Source organism: Amblyomma mixtum, chromosome 2 (assembly GCF_055824585.1).
Source record: "Amblyomma mixtum isolate Tamu chromosome 2, ASM5582458v1, whole genome shotgun sequence".
In the NCBI taxonomy this organism is placed as follows: Eukaryota; Metazoa; Arthropoda; class Arachnida; order Ixodida; family Ixodidae; genus Amblyomma; species Amblyomma mixtum.
In genome coordinates, this window is record NC_143013.1 from 216,663,114 (window position 1) to 216,688,951 (window position 25,838).

General features: G+C 45.4%; 2 protein-coding genes across 2 annotated transcripts; both read right to left on the minus strand.

Annotated features, from left to right (window-relative positions):
- Nucleotides 1-1,052: 1,052 nt before the first annotated feature.
- LOC149362560 (uncharacterized) lies at nucleotides 1,053-5,660 on the minus strand. The gene is made up of 2 exons (XM_089568330.1): nucleotides 5,474-5,660; nucleotides 1,053-1,270 (listed from the first exon to the last, which is right to left on the minus strand). Exons 1-2 carry the CDS (start codon nucleotides 5,658-5,660, stop codon nucleotides 1,053-1,055), a joined length of 405 nt encoding a protein of 134 aa, XP_089424456.1.
- A 4,502-nt stretch (nucleotides 5,661-10,162) lies between these two features.
- Nucleotides 10,163-23,672, minus strand: LOC149362561 (uncharacterized). The gene is made up of 7 exons (XM_089568331.1): nucleotides 23,600-23,672; nucleotides 21,397-21,528; nucleotides 20,724-20,870; nucleotides 16,797-16,893; nucleotides 14,512-14,710; nucleotides 11,699-11,905; nucleotides 10,163-10,812 (listed from the first exon to the last, which is right to left on the minus strand). The coding sequence occupies exons 1-7, from the start codon at nucleotides 23,622-23,624 to the stop codon at nucleotides 10,453-10,455; spliced, it is 1,167 nt and encodes a 388-aa protein (XP_089424457.1). The 5' UTR covers nucleotides 23,625-23,672; the 3' UTR covers nucleotides 10,163-10,452.
- Between the last annotated feature and the right edge of the window lie 2,166 nt (nucleotides 23,673-25,838).

The following is a 25,838-nucleotide window of genomic DNA, read 5'->3' on the forward strand; positions in this document are numbered from 1 at the left end:
AGACCGAACCGCTGTGCAGGGTCTGGCAGCGTCGACGGGCGTAGCCAGCACCAAGAGAGAAGAGAGCGGAGGAACTTCGTCGTCGTCAGGCGCAGCGTAGTGTCGGCGCATAACTTCGTCGTCGTCAGGCGCAGCGCAGTGTCGGCGCATGGCGGTAGCGGAACCTGTCACAGTTGGCACACTACACTACATATTTTCTGACATTCATTGCCATGTATGTCTTTCGTGATCGAAGGTTCCTTCCTCAGCTTCGCGGAAAAGATTCCAACCGACAAATAACACGAGCCTTTATTCGGAATATTTCCTTAACCAAATGGTTGCACGAACTGACACATGAATATTAATTTGCAGTTTCATCAAATTTTATAAAATTTCTCGACGTGTTTCCAGATCTGCCGATGTGTGATGGCCCGGTGCGCTCAGTGTAAACATACAAAGATTTAAATGACGTAATTCCACAGTAAAACAAAATAACTGCTGGCCAAACAATTGGGTTGATGCGAAGGAAACGCATTAAAATTCTTCATTCACTCTGTACTAGAATTCTGACTACGTTCTATTGCCAAGTTCATTATTTTTCACTACCCAACATAAGCCAATTGTAATTCTGTTGCCCTTGTGACAACGCCACTACCCAAAATATACCACAAGGATACATCTCGGCGAATTATGATACAACTACCGACACAGTGAAGCGGTTAAGCGATTCGTCACAGCATCCGGCAGGTGCCTCTTCGAAACAAAGCCACCGATTGGGATTGTAAGACGCAGGTTGCTCTTCTTGAGCAATGCGCGAAAGCACAGCTCCCGGATACCTAATTCTGGTAGATGCAGTTCTTCTGCAGGTTCTGTATTATGAACCCAGGTCCTGTATTCTCAGTCTCCTTCTCGGTCATTTTAAATCTGTAATCCTTAATTTATTTTTCACTTAGCTGGCGAAAATGCGATCCCAGACGATGGTCTGGCATCAATTCCAACGTTCACTCTGCCCGCATGAAATTATAAATAAACGCATCGTCCTAGAAAAGGACAAATTGCGCTTCACAGCACGTTCAGTCGTTGTTCCCAAGGCGCTGAGCAAGTACGGCACGGATGAGGTCGGTCAGAAGAGCCGACACTCTCTTGTCGTTGCGCAGCAGGAGCACCACCAGGCACGTCACGGCGGCGCTGGACAGGAACACCAGGCAGCAGAGCAGGCAGAACCCGGCTGTGGCTGCTCGCCGCCAAGCGTGCGCGTAGTGCCATTCTTCGCCGTGCAGCTCCGCACTTCCTGCATGTTCATGTATACTATTCATTTCAGGTTCAGGACAGTACCTTCTCTGCAGTGCTAGGGTACTGGTCTAAGCGCCAGTTTTGTTCTCAGAAGGATGAAAACATAAGCCGGAGCCCGTCTTAACTCACACGCGGTATCCCTAATTATGATCCACACAAAAGCAGCGCCACATAAACATCCACCCAAAAGCGGGGCTGCCGCAGAAACAGACGAAGAGCCCTTTGCAGAGCTTGGGAATCCGCAGGGATCGCAGCTCGTGCTCGAGGGCTGCCGAGTGTAGGGCAGCTATCAGCAGCCAAGCCTCTGGCGGGCGAGGAGGTCTGCCTTGCTCGCATTCTTTGTAAATTTTTAACCACAAGAGCCCCTGATCGAGAGGGACATGCTCTTCGCGTGGTGCACTCTATGCTCCAGCTCCATCTCCGGCCAAAGCCGCGATAATCCAAAAAACTTTTGACAAGGACTCTACATCATAGCAAATGAGGTGGATTATAAATCAGAGGCTTCAGGAGCATCGCGAAGCGCTTCACACTGGAGCATGTGTTGCGCTGATAAAGGTCACAGCTGACAGTGGACTCCTGAATTTAACAGCACTGACCAATTTTTTTTTCCCGATCTGCGCGTTTTGTAGGGGTTTTGTTGTTTCTGTGTGCTTAGTCGTTGTGGTGCTTCAAAATTATGGTTAAATTTTTAAAGCCAGGTTTTGACACGAGTGGATGTAATCGTATAGTAAGGACATCAACAATATCGGACGCTAACCGATGCGAAACTTCTGCATATAGATCGGACGGATTCATTTTTCATTAATTCGGGCCACCATGACGAAGTTCAGTCCCTCGAATTTCTGCGAGAAGGAACACTTCACCCTTTTCGCAGCGGTTGCAAGGACGGTCCGCTAGGCATGCCAAAATTGGCTTCAGAATGAGTGGTGAGGGGTTTTGATTAAATCGCACAGGTAATATGAAGCATTCTTAGGGGTCTGTAGAAGCTTTGAGTGTCGTTTCTTTATTGCGTTCTATTAATGTACCGTAGCTAAAGGTTTGGTTGATGGGGTTTAACGTCCCAAAGCGACTAAGGCTATGACAGACGCCGTAGTGGAGGGCTCCGGAAATTTCGACAACCTGGGGTTCCTTTACGTGCACTGACATCGCACAGTACACGGGCCTCTAGAATTTCTCCTCCAAAGAAATTCAACCACCGCGCCCGGGATCGAAGCCGCGTCCTTCGGGTTAGCAGCAGAGCAGCATAACCACTGAGCCCCTTGCGGCGGTGTACCATAGCTAAAGCTTAAACGGAAGAAAGTTTTTAGTGCGCGAGCACCAATACTCCTGATCTCTGATTTCGCCATTGTTTGTCGGTCCGAAGCCTTCGGAAAGTGGCCCATATACGCGGTGGTCAGGTGCCAACCTGCACACGGCGCTTTGGGCTACCTGCCAGCAGGCTCTATGGCCAGCTATGCAGAACACTGTTAGGCAAAACACTGTATGACCTGGAGTTGGTTTTGAACCCGCACTGGCGGGAACGAGTCATCTTCGCTGGCCACTGCATTAGACAATTATGTCAAAGCCGCAGGTGACAATATCGCGTGTTTAATATCGAGATTCCGGCGCTGTTTTTTATATGTCGTTGTCATCATCAACTTTCATCAGTGGACAATAGATCCAGAGCACTGCTATCGCATTGACCTGTATACCAAACCTCGAACCATCACCGATGTGAAAACCGAATTGCAAGCCAACCAAATTTGCAATTGAACTCACCACGCTAATTGTTTGTAATTTTTTGTCATCTGCTGTGTATGTAAAGTTGTTTACCTTGAGGATGCTAAATGCTGACGTGAAACACGGTGAACATCGCCTTACATTCTCCTCTCCACAAGCGGCTGTAGTGCATATGTTTCACGCCCGGCAAAAATATCTCTTCTCTGCATGGGGATAACTCGCGGCTGATTCTTCTGAAAGGTTTGTTTTTTGTCGTGTTCCTGAGGTGGTGCGTCATGGCATACACGCATTTTGAAGTACGCACGTAATATTTTTTATGACATCTACGAGCAGTGTCAAGATGAACAGAAAGTTACTGCTTCATTTCTCTCTCAACAGATTTATATCGCCGGAGAAATCTCAAGCAATACCTATCTTTCGACTTCACCGTATGAACTACCAGGAAGCCTTGTGGTGAGAAAATAACGAATTAGCTGTTGGGGAGACAGCATGTCCGCAGCAGTCATTATCCACTTCAGTGGCCAGAGTAAAATTTCTTTAAAAAACAACTGTATTTAGGTTTAGGATATCGTGACGATGACGATGCTTTCAAGTATAAGCCAATATATGTTAAAAAATGGCTCTGAACGAGCGATGACGAAGGTTATTTGAATGCTATAGTTGTCGCAGATAGTTTATGACTCTGCTGCCTGCACTAATGCATAAGTGTTTACAGCCTCTCTACCTTTTAGTCTCATTAAATTTCCTCTCTCTGTTTATAGCCAGATTTAAAATAACTTGTTTATTGCGGCCAAATCGCTTCTCTGTATATAAGGACCCTCAGAAATGCGTTCATTGACCGTAAGTGCATCAGTCCGCTAAATATCCCGGCCGCACTAACATCCCCCTCGCCCATTGCGCGTTGTTCGCCCCGCAGGAACTTCATTTGTGGTCAGTCTTGAGGGATGCGCGCACTATTCTCTAGACAGGACGAGCTTCATTCCGTCCACGGAGCAGGTGGTGCGATCTTTTGAGGCTTCTTCTACCTATAAGTACCTATAAAATTTGTTGTGATCAAGAAAACTTTTTCTTCGCATTTACTGTTTAATTCTATATTTGTGTTATAAATGTACTAAAACTAACAAACACCGAATAAAAAACGACAAGACGAGTTTCGGTCCAGTAGCGTCAAATCCATTGCCAGAAAAAGTTGTCGAGGAGCATAGAACCCTCCATATAATATCAAGCATTCATGCTATTATAGAGTGGATGTCACTCTTTCTGAGCGGGATGTAGAAAATACCAACGACACGCGTAGGGAGGTCGTCATTTCTAGTGATTCGTCTGCGAATATATCCCTGCATATTTTGCACGAACAGCGCTTATATTCGTATGTACTTTATTGAGCCTTGCGGAATCCTTGCATGTGCGATAAGCGGTACAATGAGCAACCTTTTCTTCGACTTGTTCACTAACTGCAATTCTACTGAATCTCTTTCTCGTGCATTCAATTTTATCCTGACATTTTCCTTTTCATTTCTTATTTCTCTACGCAGTCCTCTTTCTGTCTATCTCACCTAAAAGTGCTCCCCAACGCAAATTAAACAATTAGCGTTGCTTCCAAGCTGGCTGAATTCTCTTCCCTTTATTAAAGAGCTTCTCACTCTCCCATTCCAGGCTACACATATCGCTTTTATTAGCAGCCTTCGAAAATGCCAGACAGAAAGCAAAGTCGTACTACATGCCTTTTTTTTGGAAGCTAACTGCCATCTTCATGTCATTAGATTTTGTTCTTTGTAATTAGCGACGCTGTGCAAGGACGCGCTTGCAACAACTTTCGACAAGAACATCCTGCATACCACAACCTTTGTGTTCAGGAAAGGCGGTGTCACTAAACAGCAATGACATAATCGTTAAATCCAACAACATTATAAACTCCGTGGCCTTTAGAGTTAAGGTTAGTTATTGTTTTTCTCTACCGTATAGAACCTATTTACAGCGTACAAATTTATCTAGAGTCGCGTGTGAATAAGATTACCATTAGTGACGTGCCACCGGCGTGAGAGATGGCAACGTTCAGAGCTGCGGTTACGAACGCACCGAAATAAGCCGCCGCGGTGGCTCAGCGGTTATGGTGCTCGGCTGCTGACCCAAAAGACGCGGGTTCGATCCCGGCCGCGGCGGCTAGAATTTCTTTGGAGGAGAAATTCTAGAGGCCCGTGTACTGTGCGATGTCAGTGCACGTTAAAGAACCCCAGGTGGTCGAAATTTCCGGAGCCCTTCACTACGGCGTCTCTCATAGCCTCAGTCGCTTTGGGACGTTAAACCCCATAAACCAAACCAAACCGAACGCACCGAAATCAGAAGTGCCAGGTGTGTTCTCAATGCACAGCGCCGCGCCAGCCGCGCTGTGCGATTTTCACCGCTTCGGTGCCGTCATTTTCTTAATATTTGTTACTCGCGACTGTACCTGGAAAATGTCATTCAAGGTTCTGTCCCATACCTCGATCTGCCTCTCGGTCGTCGAGCGGTGATCTGCTGCCGTGGCCTTCCAGGCTGCCGACGCTTGAGGCGCCATCACTGTCCACCGAAGAAGTGCTGTCATCGGCTTGCATTGTTGACAGCTTTTTGGATGAATACACGAGGAGGCTGTTGATGCGGAATTCGCAGCCTCGGTAGGCATGAAACATCCCTATCCCAAAAGGCTTCTTCTTCTTTCTCCCCACATGACATGAATATCTCGAGAGCTCTGTATCGTCACTTCTTTTAACAAAGAAAATATATCTCAGTGCACAACCGGTGACACTTCCTTTCCTTGTACTTCTCCACTTTTGATAGAAAAGACAAAAGTAAAACAAAGTAAGATCTTGAAAGCTAAAGCTCAAGCATTTCCGGTATACATAATCGTCAATTTCTTTTTCTTTGCTTTGTGATTGGCTTTCCTGGCGTGAAATGCTTGTAAAATAGGCCTTGGATCCAACCGTAAAAATAAAAATTGTGTCATGAAGATCTTTCGTCCCAGGTACTCTTCCACCATAAGAACGCATCATAATCTAGTCTTCAAGGTCAAGCTTAGTACGAAATCGCCACTAAATCCGCTAACAACCATGAAGGTCGCTAAAAGTTACAGCGAAACGCGCTAGTTACATTTAAATATAGACTTTTAAGGTCCAAAAGTGAATTTTGCGGTATACTAAACCAGGGGTAACAGATTTTCTCAAGCATGTGAACTGTAAAAGAAAAGCTTAATAATCATTATGAGAAGAGAATGCATCATCATTTGGTCTGCTCCTATAGCGTTTGCTTCATTCCTACTGTAATCTTCTGATATTTTAATATACTTTGTCATCTATTTCTTTGGTCGTCGAATATTCTTTTTACAACCAAGCTGAGCCCACTACTGCGCAAATTTTCTGTGCATTTTACTAATACGTAGATACGTACATGAACTGCAAAGCATGATCACGGCTGCCGACGCGTCTGTCGACACTCCTGCCGACGCGTCTGCTAACGACATCATGAGGCATTAAAGGCTTTCGCCTTAAAGGGAAGGGAGACTGCTCGGCCGACACTACGTGTATCTGCGCGCCTACTTTGGCGCGTAGAACAGAGAGACGCGGACCAAGCCTACATAAGAAGAGCGTTGACCGCTGTCAGTCAGTCCAATCCGCCGCTTAAGCTTCATCGAAGCGCGCCCGCTCGACTCCCGGTACCACACCACTCGACCAGCAACAGACCAAGGAGGCAGCGTTCGCCAGTCTGCGAGACAGCATCGTCGTGGACCTCTGGTCATCGGACTGTCGCAGTGCCCGGTGAACAAATTGTGTTTTGTTTGTTTACCTCTTGTGTTATTGCACTTGGCGTGCAATATTCCCCTTGTGTTGTAACCTCTCTCGAGTTTAACTTTGCACGAGTTGCATTGTTTGGTTAATCACTCTGTATGTGCTTGTACTAGTGATTGTGAAATCCTCTGTGTCGTCTCATTGCTGTATAAACTTTGTTTTGTTTGTGAACCTTTGGCTCCGACCCATTCTCTGGATTGCGACCGGCGAAAGCTGGTCACCAAACAACCAAACCCCTCTTGTCACTTGGTAGCTGGTCTCCGCTCAGCTTGCCACGCTGAGTCGAGGGCATCTCCTGTGAGTCCGAGACCGCTACCGCTCTAAGGGTGTCTGGGAACCTCGCGCATAAAAGTGCTCGAAGTGTGGGTGACAATCGCCTTAATTTTAACGCGCACTGCAGTAGATGAGCTATTTCTGAAGGAAATAAAAGAGGCTCGGAATAGCTAAGGTGAACGCCATCGTGAATGATTTCAATTGGCAAAAGAAAGGCTCTCTTCACCTCTCAACATACTCTCTTAACATTCTCTCTAAGGGCTCACTTAGCACGCACCGGCTCACGAGTTCGCTTTGAGACTTCCATGCATGCACGAATATCAACGCAGACTTTCACACTGCTGCGTCTTGATTAAACTACGGAGTTGCGTTATACCGGCAATATCCTAACTACGATGGAGCACCCTATGTCTTGTATAATTCTGCGGGCAGAGCTGTACATACTTCCTGGTTGTGGTTTTCTTGTCCATTTCCTGAAACCTGAGCCCCCCCCCCCCCTCAGGATGGTGTAGCCGTTGAATATTTCGCACCGTTTCAGAGGATTGTAGTTTATATTTGCTCAAGCATTCACACCAACCTTCACCAAGCTGCTTTCGATACTGCCCTGGCCGGCCAATCTGGGCCTCGGTATCGAGCGACTGGCAAACGCCGCGCTTTGCACTATTTACTATGCAGTAACTGGCCCACATGTCCTGCCGCAGATGGGACCCCGCCCAACGACGCCACTTTGTGGATGGTTTAACTTTCCCCTTCGAACGGCAGTGCTGCTCGAGGCCTTCACTAAAAAACATAGCTGCTCGGGCCTGCACGAGCTCTGTGTGGCTCTTCATTAGGACAATTCAGTGCTCCAGCAGTAAATAAGAGAGCACTAAACTTACACAGAGCCAGAGGTACGGACGTGCGGCCCCTCTGTGGACGTATCGCGGGTGCATGGTTTCTACTGTTCGTACGCGCGCTTACCAATAGAGACAGTTCAGCGCCGCGACCCTGCGTGCTGTTGGCCGTGACGACTACAATGCTTCCACGAAAAGTAGGGGCAGCCGCTGTCGCCGTCCATATTGCCAGAGCAGCAAGACATTGTTTCTTCCTGCGCTTCCAGTAGGCATCCACACAGTTTTTCTTGTTTAGAACCGTCCATGAAAATTATTGAAGACTATTCACACAGGCATCAAAGTATTCAGCTTGGCGTTAGACATTGACGTTTGTGAGGCCAAATATTATGGCTCGAAAAATTGGGGGGAGGGGGGAGATTGTGAATTATAGCCTGCTACATGTTTTTTCGTTACGCGTTAGTCTATCACTTGGCAAACCAAAAGGAAGCGCCGGCATTTTAATGCGATTTGCAGGCTTTTCTTTACTGAATATGTACTAGAGAGGTGCGGAGAGGAACAGAAGACAGCGCCAACACTAGAAGCGAAGACCCAGAGAAGAGTTCAGTGCCTCATTAGAATTTCTGCTTCCATTCTGAAAAATGGCGCTGCGCCGCGCCTGGTAACCAGCGTTGCATTCCTGCTCATACATAAGCTACGCAAGAGCAACGGTCACTCTGTGACTGCATCTTCTGCAAGCTTGCTCATATCTTCACGAAATCAGGTGAGCTTGCGAATTCACAAAAGCTTGCATTGCAATGCATTTCATGACTGATTGGCACCGTTTGCCAAGAAGTAGTAGGATCTGTCAGCGACATTGAATGAAGTGATTTAATAGAGATGAAGCTGTTCAACCCGCGCAGTCTGCTAATTCACCGCAGTGCAAATCGAAGTAGTCAGAGAGTCCCAACAAAGACATTTGTTGATGGTTGCAAATGAACCGTACATAGGCGTTATCTTCTCAGCCTGCGGGATTCCCTTGGACTCACTACAAAAAAAAAAAAATTACTTCCGCATATAACGTTTTCAGCTGGTTTTCTTCGGGTGCCGTACCGGAATATTTATTTTGTTAGAGGCGATTTTTTCTGCTTTTTTGTACCGTTTACGAATTCGTAGTTACATGTTACCTTGCTCTTCTCGCACACAGTCAGCCCTCCATCAGTCATTTTTCTAATAGCGAAATCCGCGCTGTGCTGAGTGCAACATAAACTAATAAAATACTATAATTAGGGAACAGTTACTAAAAGTATTCGCTTGCGTATTCTTTGGAATGGAATAGGTTATATGAAGCCACTCCAATTTCAAGCTGTATCTTAATAATGCAAGCATTCTAGAGTTCCTTTGGGCTATGATATTAAAACGAGTTTCTTTCGATTGGGCACCGATAACGTGCCAGTGAATAATATGAGCGAAAACCTGTCTTATTCGCGGTACAAAGCCACACCAAAAACGACCGACTAGAAACACCTCCCTCGCTATATTTGCAAAAGTATACGTTCTCAGGAATACGCGTATCTACAGACGTGCTATTTTAGATTATCATCTATGCGACGACGGAGCTGGCTTTGTTAAAAAGAAATAAAAAATGCCATGGCTCACTGTTTCATACATTATAAAGTCGGCTGCGTTTCCCTGTGATTCAGTAATGAGTGGTTGTGTGATAAATTTCCTTCAAATCAGCAAAAAAGTTCATAATTAGGAATGCGAGAGAGCAACATAGACATCAAGAAAAGCGCATGCGAAAGTGAAAACCCCTGAAATAGCCAGTGACAAAGCGGACATCATCTTGCCAGCACTTCAGTCGAGGTATTTCGCAACCACCGAAGCGAATATTGCGGAACTTCATTTCCGATATGCATGGCATCATTGTGGCAACTGACGGTCGCCCTTTCGCTCCAAGTACAGCAGGGACATCTTGTGAGACGCGTTGCTAATCTATAATACACTATACCCCATGTCTTGAACAGAACCCTCAGAGGCGAACCAATCGTCCCAGCGATGGGTTCGAGAAACTAGTTTTGATCATGAGGGTAAGAAAACTGCGAAATAGCTTTACAGCGGCTTTTATATCTAGGTAGAAGGATTCTTTCAGCAGACTCACTGGAGGAGGAATTTCCCTCCGCAAATATTGAGTATGGAACAAATGGCCTCGAGTCACCCAGCTCTCACTGCCCTTAGATTACTTAGACAAGAGTTATCATACAAGATCCTTGTGTCTTGAAATCTTGTAGTTGTTACATTCCTGCCGCACTTTTTTGGTTGAGCTTACTAAGTGAAACAAAAAAGCCGGTTCTCTTTGAGCCATAAAGGCAGCGAAACTACCCAATAAAGGAGAAAAATTGAGTTTAGCCAGAAGGCAAAAATATGCGAAACAACTTAACATCGAGCGCAAGCGCTTATTAATTTAACGAAGGAAAAAAAAACTGAATGGGAGCGCCATCTGCATATAATAATCGGCTTGTATTGCTCGCTCGTTCATCTTCGAAACCTATTGTCAGTTAAAGCTTATCGGCTGAGAAAACTAGATCCCTCTCAGATTCCAGTGTTGTGTGGGTCCCGTTGGAACAAGTGTGGACTCTGGCCACCACAGGCAGGGAGAGCAGACTGTCCAGCGATTTGCCAATGCTTCCCCAAGTCATGGTCATATGGGGCAGCTGCTCCTTACAGCTGCTGCTGCTTTCGGGCGCAGCGCCCACAGTGTCCTTCACTGCAACATCAATGGCCCCGTGGCGACGCTCATCCTCGGCAGGCGTCGCTACGGGCTGGTTGGCACTGGACGGACGGTCCTCGCGTCGCCGTTGTTCTTTCCTGGCGGGTAGCGAGGACGAATCGCTATCCTTCCTCCTTTTCATCTTCCCCTGAAATAAGTAGTTGTCCAATAAAACTCAATTTCTCCAAGAAAGACACCACGTGAACCGCCTTGCTAAAGTAAAAAACTCTCGAACTCCCGTCCGGATCGTTCGATATGCTGAATTTTCTAGGCATGAGGACCTGGGCAGAAAACCGCTCTGACGGGACACGAACCGCTTCTAATAAAGCGTCAATGCACGACGCACTAAACGCTTTATCAGTGAGAGCAATGTTTCGTCGGGCCTTGCGCTGGACAACTTTAGGGTGAAATTCGTGATTAAATCGTTTTTATGTCGCCAACCTTAAAATGACATACCTTATTCACGTCGCTTTTCCTCCAAGCTATCATTATTAAAATCTAGCAATTATTAAATGTTCCGGCGACTCAGAGATACGTTCTTGGTCTTGCTACACAGAGCTTTTTGAACATTTAGCAAATGAGAAATCAAGTGGTTTTCAGACGTACCCACGGCACAGGGATGTTTTTTGGTCTTGCACCACAGTTCGTGTGCAAACAACTGCCCAGAAAGACTGTCAAGAAAAAGCGCTATTCTCTTCTGGTTTACTCAAATGCCAATTTTAAAGCGTTGCTTACGGGGTTCCTTACACAATAAGGTAGCAAATGGGGAATCCTTGAAACCATTAAGCAAGAGACCATTATATCCGATAGACAAAGGACAGGCGCAACCTCTATGACGCTTCTTCCTGTTATGATAATCACATTCACAGATGCATCATGCACAAAGCATCTTTCTGAAATTCTGAGGGAATTTCATCGAAGTGCACGAATTGATGAACGTCTGACAAAAATGAGCTTCATTGGTCCCCTATACTTTTAGTAAAGTGCTAATGTTCTGCTCTACACCTTCTTGTTTGAAAACGCTTACAACGCACCTTTTCTGGCGCAGTGCCCGTCTCCCGCCTCCCTTTCCTCGCCTTGGTGGGGCGAGAAGGCGTGTTGATGTTTCGCAGGAGCGGGTATTTGGTGCTAAGCTCCCTGGTGCTGCGCGATTGCCGAATGGAGGAATCACTCCACGAGCGAAGCTTGCAGCTACGCTCGCTGACACTCGGCGTATCGCTCGCGGCACGTGCAATGCGAGCCTGCAGAGAGAGAGAGAAAGAGAGAGAAACCGCTCATACAGATACTTGGTAAAAATGAACGGGAGGTGAATGTTTGCGAGTCGCACTCAAATTCGCTCTCACTTCAACAAGGTTCTTAGTACCCGGCTTAAAATGGGAAGCGGGGCGGGAGCGATTCAAATTGCACATCTCACGGGAACAATTTGGTTCTAGACAACACCTGATTTGGCATGTGTAAGTCTTTTTATAGATATAAAAAAATTATACGAAAAAACAGCCCAGCACGGATTTCAGTTAGTCTGACCCTACCTACCAAAAATGCCTAAAATCTCAATGTTAATGCCAGTTTTCTCTCAAATAGTTTTCGCCACACGTCCCCGCTCACGGAAAGCAAAGCCTGACAACGTTTTGACGGCTTTTCGTTTAGTTAGTTGCACTGTGCTCCTTCATATTTTTTATGTAGTAAAAATCAAATTTCAGAACTAGACTTTCACTTTTCCACTCTATTACAAGTATGGTATGACGATAATGAGTGCATCATGCAATCGTGGATACACTATTCTCCGTAGCAAAAAAAATCAGGCTGCTAAATATACTTGAAGAATGCCCTTGAAATTAACATTTCTTTCGGTAAAACGTTAGTGCCCGCAGGCCCCTACCTAGTTTTGTTGTCACGCCAGGCCACATGCAAGTTTTGTAGAGCAAGGAATCATATAAATATGTCTAATTTCAAAACTCCTTAATATAATTCGGTGAATATTTGCATTGAACGATGCAGTGCACTTTACATTACGCCTGACGAATTTCATTGCTCTACAAGATAACAACAAATTTCAGCTTCCATTCCGGTTTTCCCCTTGGGGCAACTGAGTCAGAGCTCAGACGGTATTTTGAGCGCCGATCGGCATGCCATGTCCGTATGCCAGTGGCAACGCTTCAAGGTCCAATTCCATGACTACGGCTTTATTTGAGGGCAGGAACCTGCGTTCTATAATTAAAATATGCAATAGCGATGCACGCTGTTAGTTACTCTTTAGAACGCGATTACATTTTTTAAGTTATAGGCATCTCTCTTTTTCCGCTGAAACGCTACCAAGCTAACACAGCAAAACATGGCTGTTCTTCAAGTCGGACATGTTGGTTGGTTTGGTTGGTGATGTGTTTTCTTTTGCGCGAAAAAATATTTTGTTTGTTTTACCTCTTAGTAGGCCTATCACCAAATTAGTATTCACTTGCTCAAGCAGTATATCACTTTTTTCTTTGAATAAAATTAGCGAGTTGTTAGACATAGCAGAACAAGAGAGACCTTGAACGATAATTGCAGTAGTTCAGCTAAGTTTTAGTCAGTGCTCTCCGTGTGCGCACTCCTAGTGAATTTTAACAGGAACCAAATCGCTTTCACGAAATGTAGCTGCTAACCCTCAAATCTATTCACCATGAAGATTGGGGGACGCAGCAAATTGTGCGAGCTCCCGATTTATAAGCTAAATGTGCTGTCGGGCAGCGTCAAGATTTAAGGAATATAAGGGAGCAGGGCTACAATTCAGGCTGGTGCTTGGTTGGAAACTTCTATAAAAAATATTGCGTCTTGGTTAGTTGGTAATTGTTGGTAAGAGAAAAAAGACGGGACTGAGTGCTCAGTGCCGTCTGCCTTTCTTGTTTGTGCGTGAGGAAATCTGGGGTGACATTCACTCTAGGGACGACACAGACAAGCAAGCAATTCTGAACTCACTTCGCTTGGAGACTGTCTGCTCCGGTACACTCCGTATTACTAAGCCTTTATTTCTCAGGCTCTGTATGCACTGAGCGCATATAAGAGCTTGAAGGAAGTATTTACCCAGTGTGTATGAAAAGTTGGAAACTTGTGGAGCTGAAACGAGTTGAGATATACGCTACCCATAGCGTTATTGCACAAAGAAATGACCATTTTCAGGGCTAGGGCGTACACGTTTAATTATGAAATAATAAATAAATCATCTTCCTGTTAGAATCTAGGCCCACTTCCTCTGAACAGCTTTCAGTTCGCGGCTTCCCAGTTCAGCAGAATTAGATTCTTAACCACTGTCGGTTCACTTTATTGCTACTGTTTTCCATGAATCGTCTCAGCAAGCCACATAGCAATTCCTTTCCCTTTTGATTTGAATTGAAAGTTTCTGAGCACAAAGCTCCTAGCAAATAAAACAAAACAGATTTCATGCACTGGTCTTACATTCTGACATTGATTAGCCGTTTCCGATGATTAAAATATCATTTAACACAGAATCCGTTTGAAGAGACGTTCAAACAATGCTGGGCCTACAAAACAGAGGTAGGACTAAGTATGGGCCAAAACATTTTGAGCTACTTGGATAATAGACACTGTTCTTTGTCTACTCCGTCACTAACTGCAGTTTCCTCCATTGCATTGGCTCCTTTTGATGGAACAAAGGCGCTGCATTCTAAACGACTCACCTTTAAGGCATTCTGCTCGCTAAACCACTATCATCCAAGTTAGCGCCACTTTTGAAATGCTGGCGTTCAGAATATCAGCCAGGGCTTTTTAAAGCAACGTTAATTTTTTTTGGTCCGTTCTGAAAAATTTACTTATCCGAAAGAACAACTTTTATGAAGGAGTGGAAGTTTCGTGCCTGCCAGCTCTCAACGGCCCCAGGGTATGGCGAGGACCTCGAAGAAGAAGAACTGCCAGCGCCAAGCTCCGTGCTGATGCGAACGCTGTCGAGTGCTTCGCCTCCCGGACACATGGTCGAAACAGGCACCAGGAAAATGCTGGGCGTCGGCTCAGTGCTCACCTGGCCGTACACCATGGTACTTGTGGGCGGTGGGCGCCTGCGATATTTGCACAAAATTACGTCTGGAAAAATATGCCACTTGCTGCAAACTGCGTCATTCCCAAACTAATTGCTGCCATATTGCTCGCTGGACTGCTTTTTACACCTGGCCTCACAAAAGGATTTCTGGCCGTCGCTGCACGCCCCTCCTGCAACTGCGGTGGATTGGTGGCTACAGGTAGATAAAGCAGTCCAGCGAGCAATATGGCGGCAATCAGATATGAAAAGGTTTATGGTGGCCCGGTGGTCAGTGCTTAAAAATGCAGAATCCTTTGTGTACACATGTGATGTCTAACTGCTAGTATAGATTAGTTATCCGTCATTGACAAGAGGCGGTGGTGATAAAAGGACGTTTTTATCCACATTACAAGCCATTACAGCAGCAGCAAGGTGGTTCACTATCGTGGCTTTTTGCAACACGATAAAGTCGTAAGCCAGATTTTGTGCACTTTATTTTTATGATTTTGCCTTATAGTCCTTTCGAGTGCAGAAGCTGAATTTGAGCCACAAAATAATAGGGCACATTAAGCACCAACAAAAAAGGAAGAGCACCGCCTAACGTCTCAGCCATGTAAAAACCGTCTAAGCCGCAGCTATTATGACAAATTTTGAAGTCGTGTTTCAGAGAAAGTATGGTTATTATAGAATGTGAAAAGGAAGTAGATCTGCTTATGGGATATTCATATTTCTTTCAGGAAACCATTGGTCGCCTTCCTCTATTATCTAAGTGGCATCCAAAGGGAGCAATAACTTATCCCTTATAAGGGCTGTCTTTTTTTTGTCCTAGCAATTCGAACCTTTCGATCTCTGAAGCTGCCCCGCGCGGGCGTAGTGGCTACAACGTTGAGAGGCCGTGCTTTAGAACGGAGGGTTGAATTTTGGCCACGGTGGCCGCATACGTGTGTAGTATACTTGGCTACGGTAGAACTTGCTGTTAAATTGTCGGGGTCGACGCTCGTGAGGACGGACATAGGTTTGCTTTAGGCATGCCAACTTGGGCCAGTTTTCACATCCCCCCTTTATAATCTACGAAGATGTCCTTCATAGGGTGGATATATTAAAATTCGATGTTTTATGTCTCTATATAGTATGATTTGCCAGGGAGGTCCGCTGCCGAATGTACACTGTCTTCTCAAGTGTGCAGCATTTATCAAAAAAAAAGACGAACGCATTTGGTGCTACGATGAGCATAGGGGCTCATAGAGCTGTCTTTCCAAGGATTACGACGAGCACACCCCTCACCTTCCAAAAATGTGGAACGCTTACGAAGCAGAACCTGCCACATAAAACAGCCTTGTAGCCAGCACGTTAGGCGCTGAACGGAAGGCGCTACCAGCCCTAATGTGATCTTCTAATCAGGAGCGCAGTCATGGAGCTTTGACTATAGTAAACTTAGAGCAGCCGACAATCAGCTGTCTACGCGGCCATAACTCCTCGCCTACCTTGCTAAACCGAACATTTTTTTCATTCCCCTGTCTCAGGAGGATATGCCCGTGCAACACGAAGTACACTGGTTGCGGGTCTCCTTTCTATAATGTATATGTTGAAATATATTACAAATTCCAGCCAGAAAGTGAATGATGCGCTCAAAAATGTACCTGGAAATTCTTTCCGTATCTGCAACAGACACCGAGATGCTTGCGTTTCGAGCTAAATGTATGGAAAGGACACTCAGGTCGAATACATCGTGTTTGCAGTGACTTTCATGAAATTTGATTGGGGCGTAAGAAGAGCAAGAAATAGGTATTGCAAACAAATAAAAGATCCTCCTGGAGGACGCCCAGCGAAAGCTTATACAGAGACACTCATTCATCTCTTTTCTTGCGATGTTCAAAGATTGTGCACTATACCAACCGTGCATATTCAAATGTGTTTCTATTTCCGCAGGAATTGAAACTTATCCAGACTATAGGCTAATTCTAAATCTTCTCAGGGTCTCGAGCACGTCTTCTTGTAAGCGGCTGGTATTAAGGATATTGTTCGTTTTATTAAGCTGTAGCACAGTGCAAGAGTAAAATGCTTGTCACTACGATGTTTCCTGGCCTGTGACCATAAGCCACTCCGAAACAAACTTGCCCTCTCACCTATGGCAGAGTACGTAGACGTAGACTATAAGCAACAGGATGAAAAGAAAGCCTGAAGTCAGGATCATGATGGCCATCCACGACGTAACTGACAGTGCTGAAATAGAGAAAACGCCGCGGATAACATTCGCTGCCTCACGACTGGATCCCTTTATTTGCAGCCCCGTGGCGTAACACCTGGGTAAACATCGACAGTGCGTAAAACTGTCAACTTTTCAATACATTTGCTGTTATGTATATAATGTATTTTTGCTCAACTATAAAGCTGGGTTTTCTTATCTGGCTGATCGAAGTGAAATGCGGCAGCCAGTATGCTCAGGAGTAAAATACTGGTTCTCGTTATGTTGTGGCTTTTTGGCACTGTTCGTAGGAAGGCTTTCGCAAGGATCTTTACAACCCAACTCAAACGAAAACGTTCCACAAGGTATGACAAAAGCTTTTCTCATAAACCTCTTTTCTGAGCATGTTAAAAGGGCCCCATTGCCGCAACTACGGACTTGTAATCTATACAGGGTGTTCCACCTAAGACTTTCTGCAATTTTTAAAAATAAGCTATTTGAATGAGATGCGCGCTTTTTCAGGCATAGCATTGTCAGTGGTGTAGTACATCATAATGCAGCTAAGACGGGCTAACTAGCAGGCTTGTTAACAAATATTTAATAGTTAACTTTTAAACTGTTACCGTTGGGCTCCTTAATTATTGAGAGGCATGTAGCCCACCGTAAGTAATACCCATATCAGTTTTTAGAATTTCGAAAACGCGGTTACCCTTGGCGCTGTGGCCCAACAAATTTCGCCTACATCGCGCAAAAATGCATGCGGTTTGAGAAGCTTGCAGGCAAAGCAACCTCTCCAGTGAACCTAACTCTTCGAGATAGCCAAAATTTGTTGGGCCACAGCGCCGAGGATAATCGCGTTCTCTAAATTATAAAAACGGATATGGACATTACTTACGGTGGGCTACATGCCTCTCAATAATTAAGGAGCTCAACTGTAATAGTTTAAAAGTTAACTATTAAATATTGGTTAACAAGCTTGCTAGTTAGCACGTCTTAGCTGCATTATGATGTACTACACCACCGACAATGCTATGCCAGAAAAAGCGCGCATCTAATTCAAATAGCTTATTTTTAAAAATTGCGGAAAGTCTTAGGTGAAACACCCTCTATATCTGCCAATAATCTCAGTGGGTCAAGTGTTACTTTAGGGATGCGAACTTCGCTAAATTGCAGAGTAATGAAAGTTTTAGAGTCCTACCGATTTAAAAACTGCTGCACAATCCGGCACTAGTCATCAACATTAAGGCCGCGAACGGAATAGAACCAGAAAGAATTCAGGGCCAGTTTTAGTTGGTGTGGTAGTTTAAATATATGGTAACCATTTTAACACAAAAGAAATATTGTATCTTCGGATACAAATCTGCCGCATTGATTGAACATTTCACCTAATGGCATGACTTCCTGCCATCACTATGAAAATTTTTCAGCAAAATGCAAGATTAAAACTGTAAAAAATATATGATAAAAATTTATAAACATATAATAATTATAGATATTTTTTGATACTCTTTCATTAAAAACAATATATCTGACGGCACCGTCATTTTCTCTAACTACCCCGAAACATCTTACCTCAGGAATGACTGCTGTAACTTCATATAACAAAAAGCGTCCAGCATAGGCGGTTTAACACAGACACCAGCTTACGTTTTCGCATTATTTTTCAGGGGATATTTTTGCAGCCTCAATTGGTTACAGCACTGATTTTTCAGCACAAGCAAGATGTGTCAAATTCTCTGGGTTAAAGTGCTTCGCCTTCGGCGTCGTAAAACGTAGTAGTCGAAAGGTTCCTTGTTTACCTTGTGACTAAACAAGGACTGTGTAAAGTAGTGCTGTACTGTGCGTCCGATAGCACATGACGTGTTTCGTCACTGGACCGAGGTGGAGTAAGGGGGGGTGGGCAGATTATTGGCTAAAGCAATTAGTGATTGCAGCTTTCACTTACAGTGGCACATAGTAACGTCAGGAATTGTTTACAGGGAAAACAGGCCCAGTTTCGCTGCATATGGTTAATTAATTATACCACACTCACATCATGTTCCAGGAGAGGGCGCCTGGGCAATAACTGCTATGAGAGGCGGGTAGATAGTGTTCTTCAACATACAGGGTGTTTCACCTAAGTCTGTACAAAATTTCAAAAAGTAGGGTTTTTGAGTTTGAATACCGCTCTTTTTGGCATAGCATTGTCTATCGCGTAGTACCTCACAAAACCGCTGACATGCTAACCAGCAGGCTGCTTAACTAACGTCGAACAGTTAACTTTTTAACTATTGCTTTTAGGCCCCTTAATCAGTGAGAGGCGTGTAGTCCACCGTAAGTAGAATCCATACCAGTTTTTAGAATTTATAAAACGCGGTTACCCTCGGCGCTCTGGCCAGGAAAATTTTGGCGACATCGCACTAAAATACATGCGCTTTAGGTACGGGATACATGCAACGCTTTTTTCCACGATATTGACACGGCATAAAACGTCGCGGCGGCGCGACTTTCGGCTGCAGATACACGGAGCGGAGAAGCGGCTGCGCGCCGCCGCGTACCCCTCGATGCGAAAGCGAATGTAATCAGCAAGTCGCAAATACCACTGGGTGAGGAGATCTGAGAGAGTAGCTACGCTGACCTTCTGTTAGAATCAGGAAAGTGTTCACTTCGGCACCAGTGTACTTATTTTAGCACGCGTGCATGAGTATCTAAGAATCTGAGTGCTCGAACGCATGCCGTCCCGTACCTTTGAACGCCCGCTCAGCCGCGGACACTACCGGCTGCGCTTTTCTTCGACACTGCCTCTTCAGGAAGGGAACACAGGCATTCCGATCCAAGATTCGGTCGTGTTCTCCAAAAAATTGACATTTCATGTCTGATGAAGCGTTTATTTTCCCGATATTTCCGTGCCAAAATCTCCTCGTAGCTCGTCGGCCATGGTGGCCATGTTGCCCGCGCTGGGCACAGGCAGCCAAACCGGAAGAACGGGCCTTCTGCGCTGCTATTGGCTGGCTTCACCCGCCGCTTCCGGCCTCACAAGACGCCGCGCGTCAATGTCTGGCGGGTCCAGTTCGGCGGCGACGGTCGTTTTTCTCAACACCGGGCGTCGAGTGCGCACCGTGGGACGAAAATCGCCGACATGCCGCCGTAAAAGCGCTCCATGTATTCCGGCGTTTAGAGAAGCTTGCAGGCAAACTAACGTCTCCAGTGCATGTGACTCGTTGAAACACCCAAAATTTGTTGGTCCACAGCGCCGAGCGTAACTTCGTTTTCGAAATTCTGAAAACTGTTACGGGTGTTAATTACCGTGGGCTGTACGCTACTCTAACTAAGAAGCCTAACAGTAATAGTTAAAAAGCTATTATATATTATTAACCGGCCTGCTAGTTAGCACGTCTTAGCTCTATTCTGATGCACTATACCGCTGACAGTGCTAAGAAAAAGCGCTCTTCGAACTCAATAAACGTATTTTTAAAAGTTGTGCATAGTCTTAGGAGAAACACCGTGTATATGTTCCTTTCAATGTGTGAAGTGGGCCTGGAATAAAAAGAAATATTGAAGGCCTTCAATTATTTTCAGTACTATTGTGATTTTCCGATGTTCTTCTCGGCAAACGGTAATAACTAATGCAATTTGGTTTTGTTTGACCCGTTAACATTGTGGCTCCTGGAAATGATCGCGCCATTTACAATGGCATTGCATTCCCTGTACGTACGTCGCAATGCGAAGCTAGATTGTGTTCTCGCACGCATGTCTCTTTTTTGACTGCGTCGAGTTCGTATAAGTAAGGTTTCATGTGAGGCTACGTGAAAGTGGGCATTCGTTTTTACTTCAGCCGATCAAATACTCTTGCAGTTGCCGGTATGTCCCTATGCCGCAAGGAGCCTACCGCTTTGCCTGATGGCGTGGCAGTGGCGCTCGTCCGAAGGCTGGTAACCCTGGGGGCAGTCGCATCGTCCGTCCAAGCACGCTGCCATGTTCGAGCACTGGGCGCTGACGCTGCAGTTACTGCCCAGTGCCAGTGGAAGGTTGGAATCTGCAAGAACAGTGTCGCAGAATAATGGTGGACCGAAAAGTTTTAATTCTTACCAGATTGCTGCTATATATCGGAACAAACTAATGAGTGGACGATGAAATCAGGGTAATTGCGTCGGCATTCACGTTCTGAAAGGCGCATAACTGTAATATTTATTTATGGTTATACTTGAGCAATTATAAATTTATGCATATTCTCGAACTCAACAATGGCGAAGGAAGGCTGAGCATACTAATAAAAAAAATATCAACAGACACTCAACAAACTTCCTCCAGTCGTAGCGGACTGCGCAAACGCATAATTCTAGTTATGAGGTCAACTTGATATTAAACGGAAAAGTTTAAAGTAAAGTATTGTTAACAGTTACCCACTGGGATTTCCTGGGAACTTTTAATTTGTGCGCGCGTTAATTAATAATATATTTGCTCATTAATATCTTTGCTTCTGGATGGACAGATATTATGCCATGCTGTGAACAGTACGCGCTGAGAACAATATTATGACTAACTACCAACGGAGAGCTCACCGGTAGTGTTGCAGCGTCTCGCCTCAGTGAGCGGCTGGAAGGACGGGCAGACACACAGGTGGTCGGCGCATGTGGCGCTCGCCTCCATCGAAGCGCACTGCTCCGTCGTGTTGCATGCCACGAGCGCGAGAACTGCGTCAAAATAAGGTCATTAGCAATTGTAATTATTTGTTTGCTTGCTACCATAATTTCATGGCGCCCGTAAGCGGATTACACTACGATGGAGACAGCGAAGATACAGCAAAACGGTGAGCGAAAATAAAATCTTGTCATGACCAGTCTAAACATTGTGAAGTGAAACAGTTAACAAAAAGCAACAGAGAATAATGTTGTAGTAAGTATAACGGGGACTGTATTTCGTGAAGTTGCGCTTCGTTTTCTTTTCTTGAACGCTCTCAACGTTGTCATCTGTAACGGCGTACGCCGTCTGCAAGCCGCCACGAAAGACAAAAGAATGGACAGAAGGAACAAAAAGAGCTGCGAATTACAGCCCCAGTTCTGTTTTGACACACAGAGCCACCGAAGAATGCTATCAATTTCCTAGTACCACGAGGTACCCACTGATTTCCACTGACTTAAAGCTTCGCCCTTGCCTGATGTGCCTTCTGTGGTTGGGTTTAGAAGCTTTGCAGGCGGATTGTTGACGTCACCTCGAGCTGCTCAGTTGCGTTATTCTTTGGCCAAGCTATTTGACCAAGCTGCCCTCGCGCCTTTAAAATCAAATCTTGAGCATTGCGCCGAATGTTTTTATTTTGGAGGGCAGCTCTTATGCGCCCGTTCGCGGGTTGAGCCGCGTCGCCGTTGCCGTCGATGTAACTGAGCGCGAAGGAAGCGAGGGAAGGGGAGGACAGCGAGCAAGCTCCCCTCGAGACCCGCTGTGCTGAGCGAACGACCGCCGCTCGCTGATAGATGGCGCCACAGCGGTGCGCGCCGTCGTCCATATCCGCTGCATGTGGTGACGTAGGGTGAATGGGGAAGGGAAGGTTTGTCTTCGGCGGCGCGCGCACCCATACGCTTCCTGCTCGCAGCCGCAACACGCTCTGTTGCATGACTGGCTCCGCCTCTATGCTCTATATGTGCCCGTTAGGACAGTTTGTTTTGGTCTGGAATAAACCTGTAGCTTCTATGCTGACTGTGAGTGTGCCACTCGTCAGGCGAGACCATTACTCGCGGACCCCGCTCACAGGAAGGCGAGGCCTTCAGTGGGAAATAAATAGTACTCTGTGACTGTAAACACATACATATACATCTCAAATTCTTTGCCTCAAAAATCGCAAATCAAAACGCCTACAGAGCTGCGCTTAAATTTCGCATAGTGAGTATAGTAATCGCCCTTAAACTTTTCTTTCGTTTTTTTTTTGCATGTACCGCCGCAGAAACGTCATCTTAGCACATAGCTCTTAGCTCCACAACGATTGTTCTCACGATCGGCGCAGTTTTTAAGATGTCTGGAAATTGTAGGGTCTGTTAAAAATGCCTTAGCCCCAAAGTTTGTGGTCGCTAATCGAAAGCGACGGCTATTGCGGAGCCCACCAGCGTATGTTTTACGCGTAACAACAGTCTCCGCCAACCTGTTTCCTTACAAGGACAAAAGTACCTGATTATAAGCAGTTTGTCAGAATTTTTGTGCCTGATCGCCCTTCTGTCGCAAATTTCATTTTCTGTGGCTGTCATCAAAGTTCCAGGCAAACTCCAGGCAAGCTACATACCATATTGCTCAGTTGATAGCAGGCTTCTGACAATCGCGACTGTAACGAGGTCTGTTCGGAACGAGTCGGAAACCAATGTGCGTTCCGTAGGCTAAAGGACCCGATTTGCACCTTATGGAAGGATGGTAGCTCAGAATAGGGATTCGAAAATTTCGTAGCCGAGGAAATCATGCACAGAAACCTAGACCCACAAACCACTGAGACGTGCCATTTGTTAAGTTACCTGCCTTTTGTTCCGCCTTAACAGTGAGTCATTGTTTCGAACGTTCAGTGAAAATGTCGTTAAAGAAGCCAAATTGAAGTCTTGCGCAATTCTGGTGCACGCTGAAGGCGTCTAAACAGACCAAACTAAGGCCGAGCTGAGCACTACGACCAGCGAGGTGACGCTGGTGACTCATTGGCGAACAAATTAAACCAACCAAAACCAAATAAAAGGAGCACTAAAACGGAGTAAAACCGTTTCCTTCGTGAGGAGCAGCCGGAAGCCAACTTACGCGTTCGTGTCGCAGAGTCAGCCATCTGCCCTACGCCTTTCTCGGTGGTCTGCGCCGTGACGGCCACACGCTGAGGTACTCGTGCGCCTCTCCTAGAATAGTGTGGTGTTTAAGAAGGGAACATTAGGAACATGACAGTCTTCCACAGTAAGCAAAGGAGTAATTGACAATGACCTTCGCAGATCATTGGAAGCAGGCTTTCAGCCGAGTGCATGCAGCTTGATAAGCCAAGGTGATACCTTATGGCAATATCTCTTTCGCGAAATTTCCCGAGGACAAGGAGACAGGGGACGCTATTGAGAGGAAGTTATCATCGTAGTTCTTACCTGGCTTGTATTCTTGCCCGATTGGAGCTGACGCTGCGGTCAGGGTAGCCGCTCGATCAGAACACTTCTTTTCCTTCTTCTTCTAATCCTCTCCGTTTCTTAGAACTAAGAGATAGCCGAATAGCACAAAACGGATTCATGAAATTCTTCCGTTTTCAGCGTCCTTCCTACCGTGAATTTTCCTCCCCAGCCCAATTAGTGCTCCCGAAGTTATCAAGACTGCATTAACTCGTCCTGAAAAATGTCGAGGAGAAAAAGGAAGTGGTAACCAAAAGCGATTAGCGCCTCGGTTTAAACGTCACTTTGGCTTCTAAACACTGCATTCCTCAAGGAAACTCATGCACGGTATGTATAAATAATATTAAACAAAAATGGTCTTTTTTTTGCAGCGGTAGAAGTGGCGCCTATGGTGCACGCGCGGCTCCTGTTGTTCTTTCGTATGCGGGCTTTTGCCACAAGCTTTGATAACGGGTGTTTGAATGAAGACGGTTACATCTCCTGAAAGTAATGTGCTCGGACCTGAAAGAAAATTTTCTTACGGAAGAACTTGTCAGCCTGTACAGACGCTAGTTAATCTGAAAATTATCTTAATGAATAGACAACTGTGTAATTACATAATATGGCCAGTATTGCCGTTGCTGATTGCATGCCCACGGAGAAGACGATTCCAAACCAGTTCTTGAAAACAAGAAAAAAAAAGATTTTCTGCAAGATTGCAGCACAAGGAAGTCGCACGGTTTTGGAAACACAAAAATGATACTGCGTGCATCCAGCGCGCAGGTAACTAGTGTGGCCCTAAGGTGTCTAATGGAAACTGACGGTGCTTTGTTCCTCCGACAAAATGAGAAGCTTTATGAAAGCAACAGACACAAATTTGTGTCGAAGTTTTGCGATATTACTGCGATAAATATTCCAGTAAAGCGTGAGCATCACTAAACAACTGATACGCACAGTCCAGAAGACGGTTTGGTTGCTTTAAGTGGTTTAACGTCCGAAACGGACTCAGGCTATGAGAGACGCCGTAGTAAAGGGCTCCGGAAATTTTAACCAATTGGGGTTCTTGAACATGCACTGACATCGTACAGTACACGGGCCTCTAGAATTTAGTCCAGAATATATGAATGTCAGAGACTAACAGTGCTACTTATATTAACGAAAAACAAACAGATTTTATCAAATCAAAATTTTACTTGTTAAGTTATTTTCACTCGACTAAATAACGACACCCCGTTCGGCTATGCCTGCACTACATTTTTATGCCATCAGGAAGTTTGGCATTCCACGCTATTTAATCTGTTATTCGACTTGAGAGAACTTGCATTCTGCTCATTGCATGCGTGCTCCTATTTTAGTTTTTAGTGTCGCTGTTTGTCATTAAGTTACTGTGTCTGGGTGTAATCTTCTTTTATCTCTTTTAAGCTATGCTTGCCATCCAGTTGGTGATACAGTACACTTCAGGGCCGACTACATAACCAGGCATGCGTTATTGCCCGCAGAAAGTGATTTCTGAAATACAGGCGCATGCCCCTAAGAAACTTCAGTGGCATGCGGGGCTGCTACACTTTATTCTGCTTCGACGAAGTGTATGTGCTAAAAAGCACCAAGATGAAGGCGCAGACTGCGGAAAGGCATTCATGCTTCAAGAAACGGTACGTACACTTACGTGGCACCTACGCGTTCCGCTGTTCGCAATTCTTTTCATCGGGCTTGTACCTGAGTGGTGACATGAAGACAATGAATTCATGAACGGCTCTTGTGTACTTTTGTTACCTCGAAGGTAGAGTCCGCATTTCAAGAAATACGAAGTGTGGAGCGCGGAGGCACAGCGTCTTGCGAATTTCTTTCTATATGCTCCCTGTATTGAGCGCGTCAAAGGTTGCCAGTTCATTTTCTCAGCGGTTAAGCAGTACATT

What these genes read in the sequence shown, in the direction of transcription:
- LOC149362560 (XM_089568330.1), bottom strand. Translation starts at nt 5,660, where the DNA reads ATGTTTCATGCCTACCGAGGCTGCGAATTCCGCATCAACAGCCTCCTC. An exon ending in CGACCGAGAGGCAGATCGAG is followed by an intron (nt 1,271 to 5,473) that starts GTATGGGACAGA and finishes ATGAACATGCAG; the next exon opens with GAAGTGCGGAGCTGCACGGC.
- LOC149362561 (XM_089568331.1), bottom strand. Translation starts at nt 23,624, where the DNA reads ATGGCTGACTCTGCGACACGAACGC. An exon ending in GAGACGCTGCAACACTACCG is followed by an intron (nt 20,871 to 21,396) that starts GTGAGCTCTCCG and finishes CTGTTCTTGCAG; the next exon opens with ATTCCAACCTTCCACTGGCA. An exon ending in CGGGCACTGCGCCAGAAAAG is followed by an intron (nt 10,813 to 11,698) that starts GTGCGTTGTAAG and finishes TACTTATTTCAG; the next exon opens with GGGAAGATGAAAAGGAGGAA.